The sequence below is a fragment of the Xenopus tropicalis genome, chromosome 5 (assembly GCF_000004195.4).
Source record: "Xenopus tropicalis strain Nigerian chromosome 5, UCB_Xtro_10.0, whole genome shotgun sequence".
NCBI classification, from domain to species: Eukaryota; Metazoa; Chordata; class Amphibia; order Anura; family Pipidae; genus Xenopus; species Xenopus tropicalis.
In genome coordinates this window covers 127729001-127746017 of record NC_030681.2, presented here as the reverse complement: position 1 = coordinate 127746017, position 17017 = coordinate 127729001, and the positions used below count along the sequence as shown (strand labels likewise).

At 41.3% G+C, this 17017-nt stretch overlaps 1 protein-coding gene across 1 annotated transcript in view; it reads left to right on the top strand.

Moving 5' to 3' along the window:
- Window positions 1-16074, top strand: part of tmtops.2 (multiple tissue opsin, gene 2) — a 72924-nt gene extending 56850 nt beyond the window's left edge. The window contains exon 4 of the mRNA XM_002933372.5: window positions 14836-16074. Coding sequence (XP_002933418.2) covers window positions 14836-15078 — 243 coding nt within the window. The 3' untranslated portion in view covers window positions 15079-16074. The remainder of the gene's footprint in view (window positions 1-14835) is intronic.
- Window positions 16075-17017: the final 943 nt, after the last annotated feature.

Here is a 17017-nt window from a genome sequence, read left to right as displayed (position 1 = left end):
TGCCATTGAGTTTTATGGGAGACTTTCATTGGGCCAGGTAGGAGCTGCAGAGTGCCATTGAGCCCTATGGGAGACTTTCCTTGGGCCGGGTTGGAGCTGCAGAGTGCCATTGAGCCCTATGGGAGACTTTCCTTGGGCCAGGTTGGAGCTGCAGAGTGCCATTGAGCCCTATGGGAGACTTTCCTTGGGCCGGGTTGGAGCTGCAGAGTGCCATTGAGCCCTATGGGAGACTTTCCTTGGACCGGGTTGGAGCTGCAGAGTGCCATTGAGCCCTATGGGAGACTTTCCTTGGGCCAGGTTGGAGCTGCAGAGTGCCATTGAGTCCTATGGGAGGCTTTCCTTGGGCCAGGTTGGAGCTGCAGAGTGCCATTGAGCCCTATGGGAGACTTTCCTTGGGCCAGGTTGGAGCTGCAGAGTGCCATTGAGCCCTATGGGAGACTTTCCTTGGGCCAGGTTGGAGCTGCAGAGTGCCATTGAGTCCTATGGGAGGCTTTCCTTGGGCCAGGTTGGAGCTGCAGAGTGCCATTTGAGCCCTATGGGAGATTTTCCTTGGGCCAGGTTGGAGCTGCAGAGTGCCATTGAGCCCTATGGGAGACTTTCCTTGGGCCGGGTTGGAGCTGCAGAGTGCCATTGAGCCCTATGGGAGACTTTGCTTGGGCCGGGTTGGAGCTGCAGAGTGCCATTGAGCCCTATGGGAGACTTTCCTTGGGCCAGGTTGGAGCTGCAGAGTGCCATTGAGCCCTATGGGAGACTTTCCTTGGGCCGGGTTGGAGCTGCAGAGTGCCATTGAGCCCTATGGGAGACTTTCCTTGGGCCGGGTTGGAGCTGCAGAGTGCTATTGAGCCCTATGGGAAAATGTCCAACAACCACTGGTACAGACTGAAGAAAACTCTTCCCTGTAGTTATTGCTTAGATATAGGAGAAAGTAGAGGAAAGGCCCTGCCAGTTAAAGATTATATTTTAGTCATTGGTCATTTCTAATGATCGGAGTTGTGCAAACGGTGGAATTCTGACACTCGTGTACATTTTACCAAATGTGCGATATAAAAATAAATTGTACCTTGGCTGAAGAGTATGAATTTCTCCAAAACCCTCGCTATATGACAGCTTTGCTATTGATTGAACCTTTTCTAGTCAGTGTGGGAAAGTTCCTGTTTCATCTCGATGGACAGTAACAAGGTTTTAATGATTTTGAAATCCCACATTCGAATCTTGCTTTAACATTTTTACTAATAATAACCCATTTTATTAATATCTACAAATGAATAGCTAAGGCAATAGCGCCACCCATGCAGCAGTGCCCGCAGTTACAGCTAGGGTGCAGCTAATACCCAGGTACCGGGTAGATACATGGCTGACAGGTACATGTACTATAAATTAATGTCAGCTGATGGCATAAATTTTAAGGTATAGGTCACCCAGTATCCTATTTAGGATGGAATTCTATTCCAGCACTTGATATTTTGATGGATTTTTAGTTTTTTGGGGAAACAGAACCACCCATTCATAAAGCATCTAAATGTGATCCAAAGAAATTAAGTGATGTATTTCATGAAATGGAAACTATAAAAAGTTACTGATCTCCCATTACTATTTATATTATTTTTATAATAGCTTAGGTGGGAATGCTTCAGTGATATTTTTCCACTCATTTAGTCTCCCATAGGAAATAAGAGGTTTTACTGGAGTTATTAGAAGTATTGTGATCAATATTCCAGGTCTCCGTATGTTTTACCATCAGAGTCAAATGAATTTTCTGACAGGTGCACGACCTTCTGCATTCATGTTGTGCTGCATGAGGCAGTAAAATGCATGCGCGAAAACCTATTTTATTACACAAGTGGGCCTATTATTTCTCATACAGCATGTTAGATGAGCCTTTACACAGACATAACAATCCTTAGAAGGGCCAAATCCAGCCCACGGGCCTCCAGTTAGACAGGCCTGCCTTAGCATATCTGAGCTTCAACTCTGGGAGCTCTCTGCAAGGAGCAATGTATTAAAAGTAGAAACATTTGCCCAAGTCTAGCAACCAATCACATAATTTATAAAGGTGACTTGTTGTATGTATGTATAACTTTATTTATAAAGCGCCACAAGGGTACGCAGCGCTGTACAATCTTACAATATACACAGTTACACACAGGGAGGACAAGTGTTAAAATTAATACAATAAATAAGTATAAATGCACATGGAATAAGTGCCATGTGGTATGAGACACAGTAGGAAGGAGGTCCCTGCCCCATAGAGCTTACAATCTAAGTGGTTGGGTAACATGCAGGCACAAATTGGAAGGTGCCAAAATGTTAGGCACCCACAAGTGACTTTGACCACCTACCTTTTACCCCGGGCTGGTGCCCCTGTGAGGAGGGAACAGCACCAGCCAGCAAGCCGGCGCTTGCTTCTTCCTGATTCGCTGCGCGCGCATGCGCAGTAGATTGAAAAGCCGAACTTAAACATTAAAGTCGGCTTTTCACTCTACTGCGCATGCGCCCACCGCTGGCATTCCAGCAACGAAAGCCGGAAGAAGGAAGCGATCCGCTCCAGGTGCCCCGGGCTGGTGCTGTTTTCTCCTAACAGGGGCACCAGCCCGGGGTACGAGGTAAGCGGTTAAAGTCACTTGGGGGTGCCTAACATTTTGGCACCCCCAAGTGATTTGCCTTTCGTTTCCCTTTAAGTGAGGCTGAACAGGTTCCCTCTTAGGAGAGAGCAGGAGGATCCTGGCAGCAGAGTTTAAGATTGATTGCAGGGGAGAGAGGTGGGAGTCTGGGAGGCCAGTTAGTAGGAGATTGCAGTAATCTAAGCGGGAAAGGATAAGGGCATGGATTAGTGTTTTAGCTGTTACTTGTGAGGGGCGTATCTTGGCAATATTGTGAAGGAAAAAGCGGCAGGTTTTGGCAGTGTTAGTAATATGGTTAGAGAAAGAGAGGGACTGGTCAAAGACAACCCCAAGGCAGCGTGCTGAATTAACAGGGTTAATGGACATGCTGTCAATAGTGATGGTGAGGAGAAGAAGGGCCAGGTTTGGGCGGGAAGACCATGAGCTCTGTTTTAGCTAGGTTAAGTTTGAGCTGGCGTTGGTTCATCCAGGAGGAGATAGCCAGGAGGCAGTTGACAATACTTGTTAATACTACCAGCTAATTGGTTGCTGTTGGCCTACAGGAAATTTCACACCTTTCATATCAGGACATTTTGGCTAATTCTTGACATCTCATAGACTGCAGGCTGACGGAGGAGTCTGCCACTCGCGTACAGAACCAAACTGCACAGGTCTGATTGGCCACCAGTAGGCTATGCACTCAGGACACAAGGAAAGTGGGAAGCTAATGTGGCCTCTCTTACTGTGAAGTTGATCAGCTTATGCTAAACCAAAAGGCATCAGCAAAGGAAATATTCAGTTCTAACAGAGATATTGCCCACGCTGCCTACACATTGAGAAATGGCTGGACAGTTAGGTGAAAATAATAATAATTCTATTTTATGAACTGTAGTGGCAAAAGGTTTGTAGGAGCATTACAATTTAATACAAGGATGCCCTGCACTCATACAAATTGTCTGTTTGGTTCAGAAATTCACATAGTTTATATACAAGAGCTACTATGTTGCCATGGGGCAGCCTTTCAAGTTCCAACAGGGTCAATCATAGCACTAGAATATGATGGGGTCAAATGCCATTTGTGGCTCTCTATACACCTGCAGTATATATAATGCATTATAAAGCTGTGTAATGATTTATGCAAATGTAGTGCTAAAAGTAAAATTCTAGCGTGAAAATACGTGAACAATGCTTTAGCTTTTTATGGAGCATTATACCACTATTCATTCCAGGGCTGAGGCAGTGTAAAATAGCAGAGTAATGAATCTAGTGTAAAATAAATGACTGCTCTATAAACATGCCAGTTATTACTTTTGTTGAGGATCATGACTAAAGATTTCCACCATTGCGAAAGACTGAATTTATTCACTCTTCAGGACTACAATGGAACCTAGCCAGTTATTTCACTTCAGTGATTACCCTGTTGACCTCAGTTTATGTCCCCCAAACCGTGAAGGGGATGATAACATTCAGTAGAGAGAGATACCCCCCTTGGTCTTCCCCCCCTGTCATTAAGCATTTCAGTGCCTGACATACCTGCTCTACTCCTCCCAAACCTCTACATACAACTGGTTAAATTTGCTTAATATATTTCAATTATTTCTCTAAGTCCTAAGTCTTATCATAATCCCTAGGTTCAAATGTGACACGTTTTATAAAAGCTCAGTCCAGAATTCACCAGCCAATTATTTTTCCATATCAATATTGCTAAAAAGCGCGCAAGTTAAAGAATGAAAGCAAATTCATTTCATAAGCACTTTTTTCTTAGTGACACTGTGTGAAGTGAAAAAAATTACCTTGTCAGATAAAACAAATTTCAGTGACAGATAACTCTTCTTTATAGATCCAGCCTTTCTGCCCTGTTTATTCTGCATCACTTTATTTAATGGCAGTTAGAGTGCTGTACAAAGGGAAATTACTAAATTACAGCCCCATCACTCTTTGTTCATTATGGAAAGTCATAGGAAAGCCCAGCGGGGGGGAAACAAGAGGATCCAGGTGCAAAGACACACAAATAATTATATTCCTTCATACTGTGATTCTCTCGCTCTAGGGGCTCGCTTATATATTTATCATTGTAGCACTGCTTGATATAGTGCAGAAGTGACGCTTAATCAATAATGTCTTTTCATTTAATATTTACTACTGCTGTCATTAAGATACCTTGGATCATACCATCAAAAATGGCAAAAATTCCAGCAAGATAATATAGAGATAATACAGTATTGCAGAGTAAAATATTAGGCAGGTACAAATAGAAATTAATTAGAAAATATTTGTTTACTGCTAACATGCTATTGAGTATAAGCTTGAACAAGTATTGAATGTGTATAACATTTTATATCTCAAGTATCTTTAGGAAGGGTCTGCTGGATAATCAAACAGCAATGTCCCCACATTGCAGATTTAGTTGGAAAGGGCAAATCAAATGACACTTTTGTCGTCAAGGGAATGCCCTTAGCTGCTAATGATTGTGATGATAATGGCACCCTTTTGTGCAGCTATATTTAGTGCTCCTCTGTTGCCTTCAAGATAGATGGTAAGTGCCAAAACCATAAACTTGTTCAGATGTCATAAAAACTGCTCATGGGTTTTCAAATCACACCTGATCATTCCATTTCTCATGCTGTCTAACTCAGTGACCTCTATGGTTTCTTTTGGACGTAATCAGCAGAAACTAAACTGCTCATGTAACCCACCCTAAAAATGTCCTTTTATTAATAATACATATAGGGATGTTTTTAAACGATGCACCAAATGCAAGATTCATTTGGGATTCGGACTATTCCCAGCACCTTTTGCAGGATTTGGAATCTTGAGTGCCTGGCAGAACTGAATCTGAAGTGCTGTGTCATGTGAAATATAAATATGCAAGATCATAGTTGTGATTATGGGTTATTAGATCTTGGCAAACTTTGCACTTTTTATTACATTATCCTTTTTGTCCCAGAGAGCAGGTCTGAACTAAGACCCAAAATAGGCCCTGACATTTCCAGCACACTGAGGCCCAAACTGCCAGCCACCAGCCCAATAAATAGTAAGTGGCTATGGTATCTTTAAGCAGCCCTTCTGGCTGGCCAGAACCCACTGATTCCAAACAAATAGCAGTGGCACTCAAGAGCTTCAAGCGGGACTAGCCCTTAAAATTCTTTATTGCGGAAAAACATGCAACGTTTCGAGGCAAAAACCGCCCCTTTGACAAAGGGGCGGTTTTTGCCTCGAAACGTTGCATGTTTTTCCGCAATAAAGAATTTTAAGGGCTAGTCCCGCTTGAAGCTCTTGAGTGCCACTGCTATTTGTTTGGAGTCTGTGGAGGGGGTGCCGATCCCCCTGGGCATTGTGCACCGAGCGGTGAGTGTTTTTTTGGAGAGCTAAGGGTGTGCGGGTTAAGGTTCAATTTGTACACGCAGAACCCACTGATTGCCAGAGGGTGGTAGGGGCATTTACTCTCATATGCAGGGGAAATAATTGTTCATTGTCTACAACAATACATGGCAGTTTGCATATTTTCTGCACATTCTATCATGCCTGGGCTCTCAACACAATGTGGTAGTCATTAATTAAGGAAAAAACACAGATTAGTCTAAAAAGAACAGTATTTATTCCATTCCATTATCATTAAGAAAATCCCAGCATACCTACCCTTCAGAAGAACTAATGGTGGTAAATTGGACTGGTGCTTGATGTACTGTAGCATTGTCCACAAAATAAATGGCAGCTTGCACCTTTGGTTGCACTTTGGAATTCATACCATATTAATAAATAAGACTTAAGACAGTTAATTCCCAATGTGCCTAGGATCTCAACCACAAATGGCTATCATTGATCAACTAAGCAGATTGTTGATAGAAGGACAATATTTATTTCACTCCATTATCATTAACCTATTCCCAATATACCCACTCTTCAGGCAGACAGCCGGCCAGTGTAGCTATTATTGGTTAGCTATAGCAACAACTTCTAACATAAGCTTGATAGTAGACTGTAAGAAATATTGGCTACATGCTTGCACTGACTGCAAAATTGCACGTGAGAGCAATTTGTGTGCATAGCATGTGTTATGTTTTCCCAAAGCCAATTAAGCCAAAAATGATTAGTAAATCAAAGTGTGAATTTGCTTTTTTGTACTCTGAGTGCATAATCTACATCAGTGCTGTCCAACTTCTGTGGTACCGAAGGCCAGAATTTTTCTGACCTACGTGGTGGAGGGCCGATAATGGAAGCCAGTTTTGACCACTCCCCTTTTTGAAACCACACCCACTTGAAACCACACCCATGTTATCACACGACCATACCCATATTAATGGTTGTAGTACAGCAAAAACCTGCCATACTCTGCCTGCCCTACCCTGCCTGTGTGTGCCATACTCTGGCTTTCCTACCCTGCCTGTGTGTGCCCTACTCTGCCTTCCCTACCCTGCCTGTGTGTGCCATACTCTGCCTGCCCTACCCTGCCTTTGAGTACTATACTCTGCCTGCCCTACCCTGCCTGTGTGTGCCATACTCTGCCTTCCCTACCCTGCCTGTGTGTGCCATACTCTGCCTTCCCTACCCTGCCTGTGTGTGCCATACTCTGCCTTCCCTACTCTGTCTGTGTGTGCCATACTCTGCCTGCCCTACCCTGCCTGTGTGTGCCATACTCTGGCTTTCCTACCCTGCCTGTGTGTGCCATACTCTGCCTCCCCTACCCTGCCTGTGTGTGCCATACTCTGCCTGCCCTACCCTGCCTTTGGGTACTATACTCTGCCTTCCCTACCCTGCCTGTGTGTGCCATACTCTGCCTTCCCTACCCTGCCTGTGTGTGCCATACTCTGCCTTCCCTACCCTGCCTGTGTGTGCCATACTCTGCCTTCCCTACTCTGCCTGTGTGTGCCATACTCTGCCTGCCCTACCCTGCCTGTGTGTGCCATACTCTGCCTTCCCTACTCTGCCTGTGTGTGCCATACTCTGCCTGCCCTACCCTGCCTGTGTGTGCCATACTCTGCCTTCCCTACTCTGCCTGTGTGTGCCATACTCTGCCTGCCCTACCCTGCCTGTGTGTTCCATACTCTGCTTGCCCTATGCTGCCTGTGTGTATGGCACACACAGGCAGCATACAGTGACACAATGCTGGCACTGCTCCTACAGTCTGCACAATAACTATATATTAAAAAACTTTTTAATTGCAGTAAATCCAGGTCCAGGCTGTAATCACCCACATTGTTCCCCTGTTCACACCTCAGACACAAATAATCCCTGCACACTACAAAAAGAACATATACTGAAGTGGTACTGCAATTAAAAAGTGCAGTGTGAGCACTGCAGGGGGTGAACAATGCAGAGATTAAAAGGTGTGAACAGTACAGGGGATTACATATTTAAACAATACAGAGGGATTACAGCCTGAATCTGAGGTGAGAACCATGCAGGGGGGCAGTTAATCTCAGTACTGATACCTTTTAAGGCTTACACAAGAATAAGCCATCAAAGCAGCCAGTCAGGTGGGGGGCCACACAGAGGGGGGTCGCGGGCTGCCAGTTGGACAGTACTGATCTACATAATTAACCATTTTTTTGTGGCTCTCAACTTTCACAACCACATCGGTTTGCAGATAACCTCCATTAGCATGTATAAATGGAGGAGCACACCAAATGAACATACCAAGTCTTCTGGAGGCAGGCCTGAAAGGATGCGTCACCACCAACATTTTGAGGGAAGTTATTGGCACAAGGTCAAGGGGGTTCTGCTCAATTTACTTAGTGCAAAGAACTATAATTGAGTGGCTACCAAAGGGTAGTGTACTACTTAGTACACAGTGACATTGCAAGTTTTTATGGAGTAGTGCTCCAAACAAGGGACAGTAACGGTCACCGGACAGCAGTAATATTTAACTGGCCATGCCTAGTGAAAAACAAATGGGTTAATGGCAGGTGCGTGGACAATTTCCATTCTAAAGTACTGCATTTCTTATGAGGACACCAAAGTGCACCCCTATGATCTCTGTTGTGCCTTGCTGGGCTCCAGTAAGAACTGTTTAGTAAGAACTTTAACTCCTACCTGAACAAGGTAATGATAGTAGATGGTATATTCTGTAATTCTGAATACTCCAGGAGTGTTATATAGCTAGGATCCCTAGAAAGAGCAGGCTGGGCTCCACCAAAGAAATGTATGTATATCTTTATTTATAAAGCGCTACTTATGTACGCAGCGCTGTACAGTAGAATACATTAATACAAACAGGGGATTATTAAGATAATAATAGATAAATACAAAGTATAACAATAAATACAGATAGATACAAGATAAATACAGTTGCAATAAGTTAAGAGTCAAAGACACAAGAGGATGGAGGTCCCTGCCCCGTAGAGCTTACAATCTATATGGGAGGGTAACTTACACAAATAGGCAAATATAAGTGCTGTAGGTCACAGTGGGTGACACTACAATATAAGTGCTGATTCCCAGATCAGGTGCTGGGTGAGTGCTCCAAAAGGTAGTCTTTAAGTTCAGTTTTAAAAAGACTGAGGGAGGATTCTCTCTGGAGGAAATCAGGGAGGGCATTCCAAATGTAAGGGGCAGCAAGGCAGAAAGGTTTAAGGGGGGAGACAGCAGTAATAGTGGGGGCGCAACCAAACGGTTGCTCTGCGAGGAACGAAGGAGTCGGCCAGGAACGTACGGAGACACAAGGGACGAGATGTAGTGAGGAGCAGAGGAATGGAGGGCTTTGAAGGTTAAGAGAAGGAGTTTGTAAGATATTCTTTGTTTAATAGGAAGCCACGATAAGGACTTTAGCAGGGGATTTACCCCTATATGTAATAAAAGGCACTAAGTTTGACCAGGAGCAGAAACCCATAGCCGATAAACATGTGATTTTAAACAGGTGACCAGAAAATTATAGCTGCTGATTGGCTGCTATGGTTTACTGCTCCTGGGCAAACGTTGTGCCTTTTATTACATAACCCTTTTAATGTTTCCCCATGTAGTCCTTAGGAAATGTAGGTACCCATGTGGGTAGTGTCTCCTGGAATCCTGTGTGTAATCCCTTGGAGCACCCTTCAGGCAGCTGGGACATTGGGAGACAATACATTCATTGTATGAGTAAACCCACACAGAACTCAGTGTGTATATGCCACTGTACCTAAATATAGAATATACTGGGAAGTACCTGCTGCTCCCTGTTAATAAACCCTTTGGTTCAAGAACCACTGGTGGCCATCATTCTGTTAAATACAGAGTGTGCTAGGCATTACAGTCCAGCTCCTCTGATCCTCTGCTCTGTCTTTTCCAGGGCTCATCTGAGAAAGTCATAAATGTAACTGTGTTCTGCTTGAGAACAGTTGGAAAAAGGCAATATAGATATAAAAGTGTAACAGTTATACAGGGAATTATTTGCGTGTGTGAAACTCATGAAGGAAACTGAGATGGTTCTGATTCCACTGATTCATTTTAGATGTTTCTGATTGCTTGGCAGTAATGGAAAGAGAATAAATAGTGTCAGAGATTTGCTGATCTCAGATTGATCGACATGGATTCTCTGTAAAATAATGCTGGCTGCAGGCAAGGGACAATGACAATTTCACACAAAGTAAAAGGGGATTTAAAGTCAGAAACCAGGGGGGTGGATTTAATATTTATTGAGTGTTAACAATGATTAATGATTGGTAAAAAATACCAATCAGCTCTCATTTAACAAGCTGGAAAAAAAGCTTTTCTGAATCACTTCCCGTGCATTAATTTGCCGTCAGATTGTTTTCCACAACGGTTATTAATTTCCTTAGAGGGGAAACTTCTAAACATTACAGGTTCCTATAAAATACATCACATAAAATAACTCATATGTGAAGGACTTTATAATTTAGTGATTAATTAGTGACACATATTCATATGTGTAGCTTATTATGGTATAAATAATGTTTGGTAACTATTCCTTTTTTAGGTATAGCTTTACTTTAATGGGATGCTACGGCTCTTTGCTGCCACTGAGCACTAACACCCCTTGGACCATAAGGAGTGCCTAACCCATTCTGACAATGACCTACTACTGATATATGCAAAGGAACAACTTCATATCTGGGAAAATGTAATTTCCATGTTGGTAAAAGTGGGTTTCTACTGTATGTTCTAATAAGCTACCTGTTTTCAATACACGATGTTCCAAATGTGTTTGGATGGTAAGTGCAAGACTGCAGGCTGGGTTCTAAGGTGATTCTGCTACATGGGTTAAATTGAAATGGCTGCATGTTATTCAGTATACTGTAGGTGTACTATATGTACTTATTCCTGCACTTTTCATATAATCTATTGACAGGTGCCTGGAGGGCAATGACTGTAAAGCTTCTCAGTGATTTATATAAACAGAGATGCCAGGCTCCACTGGACTTGCATAGATTTTAGCTACTGTGCAGCCAAGCCTTTGGTACTGCTAAGCACTTAAACTTCCAATAGCTCCCAATAACCAAATAACTCAGCTAAATGGTCAGTGCTCACATAGCATACCCTAGCTCTAGCCATGTCACATTTCATTTGCAAACCAGCCAGACACATATAAGCCAGTTCCAATAGCCCATTCATCATATCTATTGGTTCTGAAAGCAGCAATTTTGACTACTGGATCACTGATCCATCTTAGCCAATTTGCAAATACTCTCTTGCTAATCTGGCACAGGCACAACTGTTTCTGACAAAAAAATGCAACATAAGAATATGAGGGCTAAATAATAAAAATAATATTGAATAATACATTCTGTACAGAAAATGTATATAGGAAAATAAAAAAAAATAAGCAATTAGCACAGAAAAGGTACACGGTCAAGCTTATTTATGAACACAGGGCAAATCAGCACCTGGGCAGTATTAACCAATCCATTGTTTGCTTTTATTGTTCTACCTGCAGCTGGCTAAAAATTACTTATCACTGATTGGTTGCTATGGGTTACTGCCCTCATGCAAATTTGCCCAGTGTTTATAAATCAGCCCCAACTTGTTTTAGGCTTCTGTACCAGCCCAAGGCGACCATAGACCTTTAGCATTGAACACCTGTGCCTTCAAAGATGCCCCATAGCTGCAGCTATGACAGGCAAACCTAATTTTCTTCTTGATGATCTTTGACACCCCCTAAGCTCAGCTTCTCAACAACTGCCCAGAGCCCACTGAGCATGTGCAGTGTCACTGACACTAAAAGTTGGCCTAACAGAATCAGAAGACGGATAGATCCAGTATGTATGTATATGCTTATTTATAAACAACATTGAAGGGATGGATTATTACTGTTGTAGAGCTGCTGAATGTCTGCGCTACAGTAAGTTTAGTAAAATACTGTATAGCATTTCTAGCCATATATATTTGGAGATATATTTGCTTCTGATTATACAGGATAATGTCATCAAAATCAATTGCCTAAATTTGTGCCTAAAAGCACTTATATTGTACTGTCACCAACTGTGACCTACAGCACTTATATTTGCCTATTTGTGTCTGTAAGTTACCCTCCCATATAGATTGTAAGCTCTACGGGGCAGGGACCTCCATCCGCTTGTGTCTTTGACTCTTAACTTATTGCAACTGTAACTGTATCTTGTATTTATTTGTATTTATTGTTATACTTTGTATTTATCTATTATCTTATTAATACCCTGTTTGTATTAATGTATTCTACTGTACAGTGCTGCGTACATAAGTAGCGCTTTATAAATAAAAATATACATACATACATAAAAGCAATATATAATGCAGTATAAAGTAGTATAGGTTATATTTGTCATAACACAGGTATAGGCCCTGTTATCCATTAAACCCTTTATCTAGGAAGCTCCAAATTATGGAATGGACATTTTTTCATAAACTCCATTTTAATCTAATAATTTTAATTTTTAAAAATGATTACCTTTTTCTCTGTAGTAATAAAACTTGATATTTATTGGAGACAAAACAATCCTATTGGGTTTCAGTAATGTTCAAATTAATTTTTAGTAGACAAAGTATGGAGACCCAAATGACAGAAAGATCCCTTATCCGGAAAACCCCAGGTCCTGAGCATTCTGGATAGCAGGTCCTATACCTGTATCATAGTATGGATTTGTGCTTGCATAGGAAAGTGTGTTTTCTAGTTCCTATAAATGATGCTATTTCCTTTCCCTCAGCAAAACAGTGGTACTGTATTGCTTTATGGTCAGAATAAATACCTGAATCTCACAAGATTTGAGTCAAAACCAATGATCATCTATCATTAAAGCTCAGATTGCTGTCAGTGTGTGCCATGCTAGGTGGTAAAACGGCAGCAGAATTGTACCATTCAAAAGGCCATAAACAGCGTATTTTCCTATACTTGTGCTGTGAACAAATTTGCTCTTTATGCCTATTATGGTGCATGAAGCACAAGGTGCAGCCCACAAGGGAATCCAATAAGTAAAGGTGGATATACAGGGGTAGCTTTTAGCTGCTGATTCAGCCCCTTCAGTCCAATCGGATCAGTCCAATATCTCCTACCTCAAGGTGGACATAATAGGGGAGGATCCACTTGTTTGGTGACCTTGCCAAACAAACGGATCTTTCAATGTATGGCCAGCTTTACACTTGTCTTGATCAACCCCTTATTAATTTACTAATTTACTAACAAACATATTTTACACCTCTGGAGTTTGGAACTAAATTGTGGAAAATCTTATTTTCAATTTCCCAGTAAATGAACCCTTTGGTCTCTCAATAGCCATTATGCTGAAAATCCTAAAAAGAGATGATGGATGTAGCATTGCTGTTGTATGACAGCCTTGAATTCTGATTTGCTCTTTTCTCTTCTTTCTATAAGTGAAACAGAATACAGATAGGTGACTAGTATGAGAATGTATATGTGGGAAATGTCATTAAAAGCTTTAAAAACAAAAACAAAAAACTATAACAGCACGTTCCCAATTAATGGCAGAGAGGTTCAACCAGGTTAAAAATATTGATTGATATATGCATAATGGAACCAATAGGCACATTAACATTTATGGGGTAATCCATGCCACTTTGGCAGTGTGTATATTAAATAATGCAGCTAGAAAGTGTATAAAAGCTACTAATGTACTAATCTATTTGCTCCACATTAGAATATAATATTACACACAGAGGCAGTATTCTGTACTATCAGTATATTTACTGTACAATAGTAATGCCAGTCCAGCAGGTATAAGGCTATATTATCTACATGTATGTAAGGGAATCCTGGTGAAGGTGGCTTGAGTACACTGAAACACTGTTATTTTTAAATATTTTCTAACCATGAAATGTTTGAAGACAGATGATGAGGTGTTGATATCACTTATTTTGAGAATTAACCATTGATTCACTAGGACTTGTCTGAATTAGGAAGCAATGTTATTGTCATTATTTATCTGGCGATGACATATTTTTAAGCATACGATATATTTATGCATTATTTTAAAGCACACAATATTAGCGCACACTATTCTGCACGTTACCGTTACTTTCTGAAAACTACCGTTCTGAAAATGACAGGTTCCCTGAAAACTCAAGGATGCATCACTCTTAAAATATGTCTGTGAATTATGTGTTAGTATTATTCCTATTAGATAATTATCGCAATGCGATTGACATAACGCTTTGCGATCATTTAGATTTTTGCGCATGCAATATGACTAATAATGCATGCGGATTTATTTTGATGATTCGTTAATTAATGAACAGTTTTTAACACATTAAACTATGCGTTGTGTCAACGACCTTTAGTGAATTGGCCCCTTACTGTTTTACACATTTAAAATTGGTCAAAATGATTTAAGGCCCCAGGGGGGAGCAAGTGCAAGAGCTCTAAGGTGCACAAGAGCGTGCCCCTTAGTATTAATTTACTAGAATTTAAATCCCAGGGTTGTAGGGCCTTTATTTGCTCTTGCACAGACCCTCAGTCTGGAACTGAAATTGATGTAAATGTTGCACTTATTGATGTCACTCATAAATGAGCCTATTTATAGTTAGGGTTAGAAAACTGCAAAACAGAAAAAAAAATCGGGAAGAGTTACAAACAGTCTTAGAAAATCAATATTTACTTCACACTTAAAGTTAATTAAGATAAATGTGAAGCTCCATGGGGAAAGAATTGCAGTGACAGGTAATAATTGTATAATCTCTATCATTAAACCATCAGCCTGGATGTGTAAGCACAATCAGCGCTTACCCACAGTTCCCTGCAGTAGGAAATGTAAGCATGGAACTGCCTATATCTGTGCTACAGTTCTTACATATTGTTTTCTCTCTCCTTAAGTTCTACAGATGCTTCACTGCTTTGATTCACTGCAACAAACACCCTCAAGTCTCCAGCAACAAAGGCTCATCCAAAACTACCAAGATTATGTTAACTGCCCGCAAGCTGCCGGATGCTAACTTCACGGTCAATGCTGCCTCCAACCCACCCTCCAGCTCGGTAGTGAAATATGAAGCCGACAGTAAAACTCACAATGGCGACACAAAGCCCTTCAAGACTCTGGTTGCTAATTATGTCATCTAATAAAATTGCTGTCATGTGACTCATTCCTACTAAATAGGAGAGGACGGTGGGTTTGTTCCCTGAATGATGATATTAATGAAATATTCCAACCCATCCAGTTGCAATTGTGCAATATAGATTGTAGGACAGACAGACCTGTCTATTCTCAGGACACTTCTGCAGCATTTACCTGACAAGTATTGCCGTTGCAGGAAATGTTAAACGTTAGAACCACCCACATCTCCTCCAGTGCTCACTATGGTGGGCAAAGAACTCCAGTGAGGTCCTGCTCTCCTTTGGGCATCAGAACTGAAGTTGGAGTCAGGACTAAAGTGTCTGGACATGACGGTTATTTTTATTGCGACATGAGGAGAGAAGGATCATCAAACTGTTCTAAATATGTATCTGTATTTGTTTCTCAGTGAAAGAGAGATTCTTCTGTATTTTTATGTGCATTTTTAAAATGTGTACAAGTGTGTGTACAGGGCAGAGTCTGATATCCATGCAGTTTAAGGGAAATTGTCATCAGAGCCCAAGATGTTTACTGTTGCTGAAAAACACTGGATAAAAAAGCTGGAAACATTACCAGCGCTTTTTGCACTTGCATGTGGGAAGCCATTTTCTGGTACGCATGTGACTGTAGCTGCTTCCTTTCTGGCAAACATCACAAGCCCAATCATGCTTTATGGCAGGGATTCTAGATACGCTCTCAGGATTAAAGCCCATGGGACAAAGCTGGATTTATTGCCCGTTTTCTGTTTTCTGATTTACTGCACTGCTGCTAGGAATTCCTGGGGCTAATTTAATAATGACAATGAAAGACAGAAGGAGGATTAGCTGAGGCAAAGAAAATGGATGTGTTGAATTAATAATCTATGAAATGTGAGCCTGCTAATGTGACAGAATCCTATTAAAGCTTTTGTAAGACATGAATGCAATTATAATAAAAGAGGGTAACTGTGTGACGAGAGTGTGACTTCAAGATCAGAAATAAATGTATATTTGTTTTAAACAGAATGCTTAATGCAACACTGAGTGATATTTATAAAGATTAAAAAGAAAAATTAGGGTCAGAACAAAGGAAGATCAAACCGGGGATTCAGATTTCTAGGATTTTTATGTGACGGTCCTGAATGTTAAGAAAGTTCTCAGCACCACTTTTATAAAAGCTGATTTGTGCCCATTCATCAGAATGTGTTCAGCTGCGTTGTACAGTTGGACGCATTCATTTCCTATAGGGTATTAGTGATCAGTGAAGCTCAGCAGTCTTAACACTTGTTATGATAATACATCAGCCCCATAATAGGAACTGCTGGGCCGGTCACCTGGAATCACAGATACTTAGATCAAATCACATTTCTTTATTAATTTGGTGCATGAAGCATAAAGAACATCCACCCCCCCCCCGCAGCCAATCAGCAGAACAATGGGAAGGGAGAAAGATAGCAGCTCCCAGTAGGTATCAGAATAGCACTCAATAGTAAGAAATCCAAGTCCGGCTTGGGACTCCTCCAGTTACTTGGGAGTAGGAGAAACAATAGGTTAGCTGAAAGCAGTTCTAATGTGTAGCGCTGGCTCCTCCTTAGTGGGTACAAATGGCAAAAGAGCAAGACATCCTCAGATTCAATCATATCTTTACCATCAGCTGTAAGTAGAACAGTGTGAATGTCTTATACAAATTTGATTTTTGGGAGTGCTCTGTGAGGACTGTGAAATATCTGTGGAATACAAAGGCAATATATTCACTTCCATGCAAAGCCAGTCACGTGTTTATACAGAGCATTGTATATTCAAGTTAAATACAAAATGTATAAGGGCATGCAACTGGTATATGGTTGCCTCTGTATAAAGATCGCTTTGTTATATTTGTACATTAGCAAAGCTCTCACTAAACATGAACTACAGTGCAAGGTTACAGAGTAACACCGTGCCACCATTCATGACGAGTAGAATGATGAGG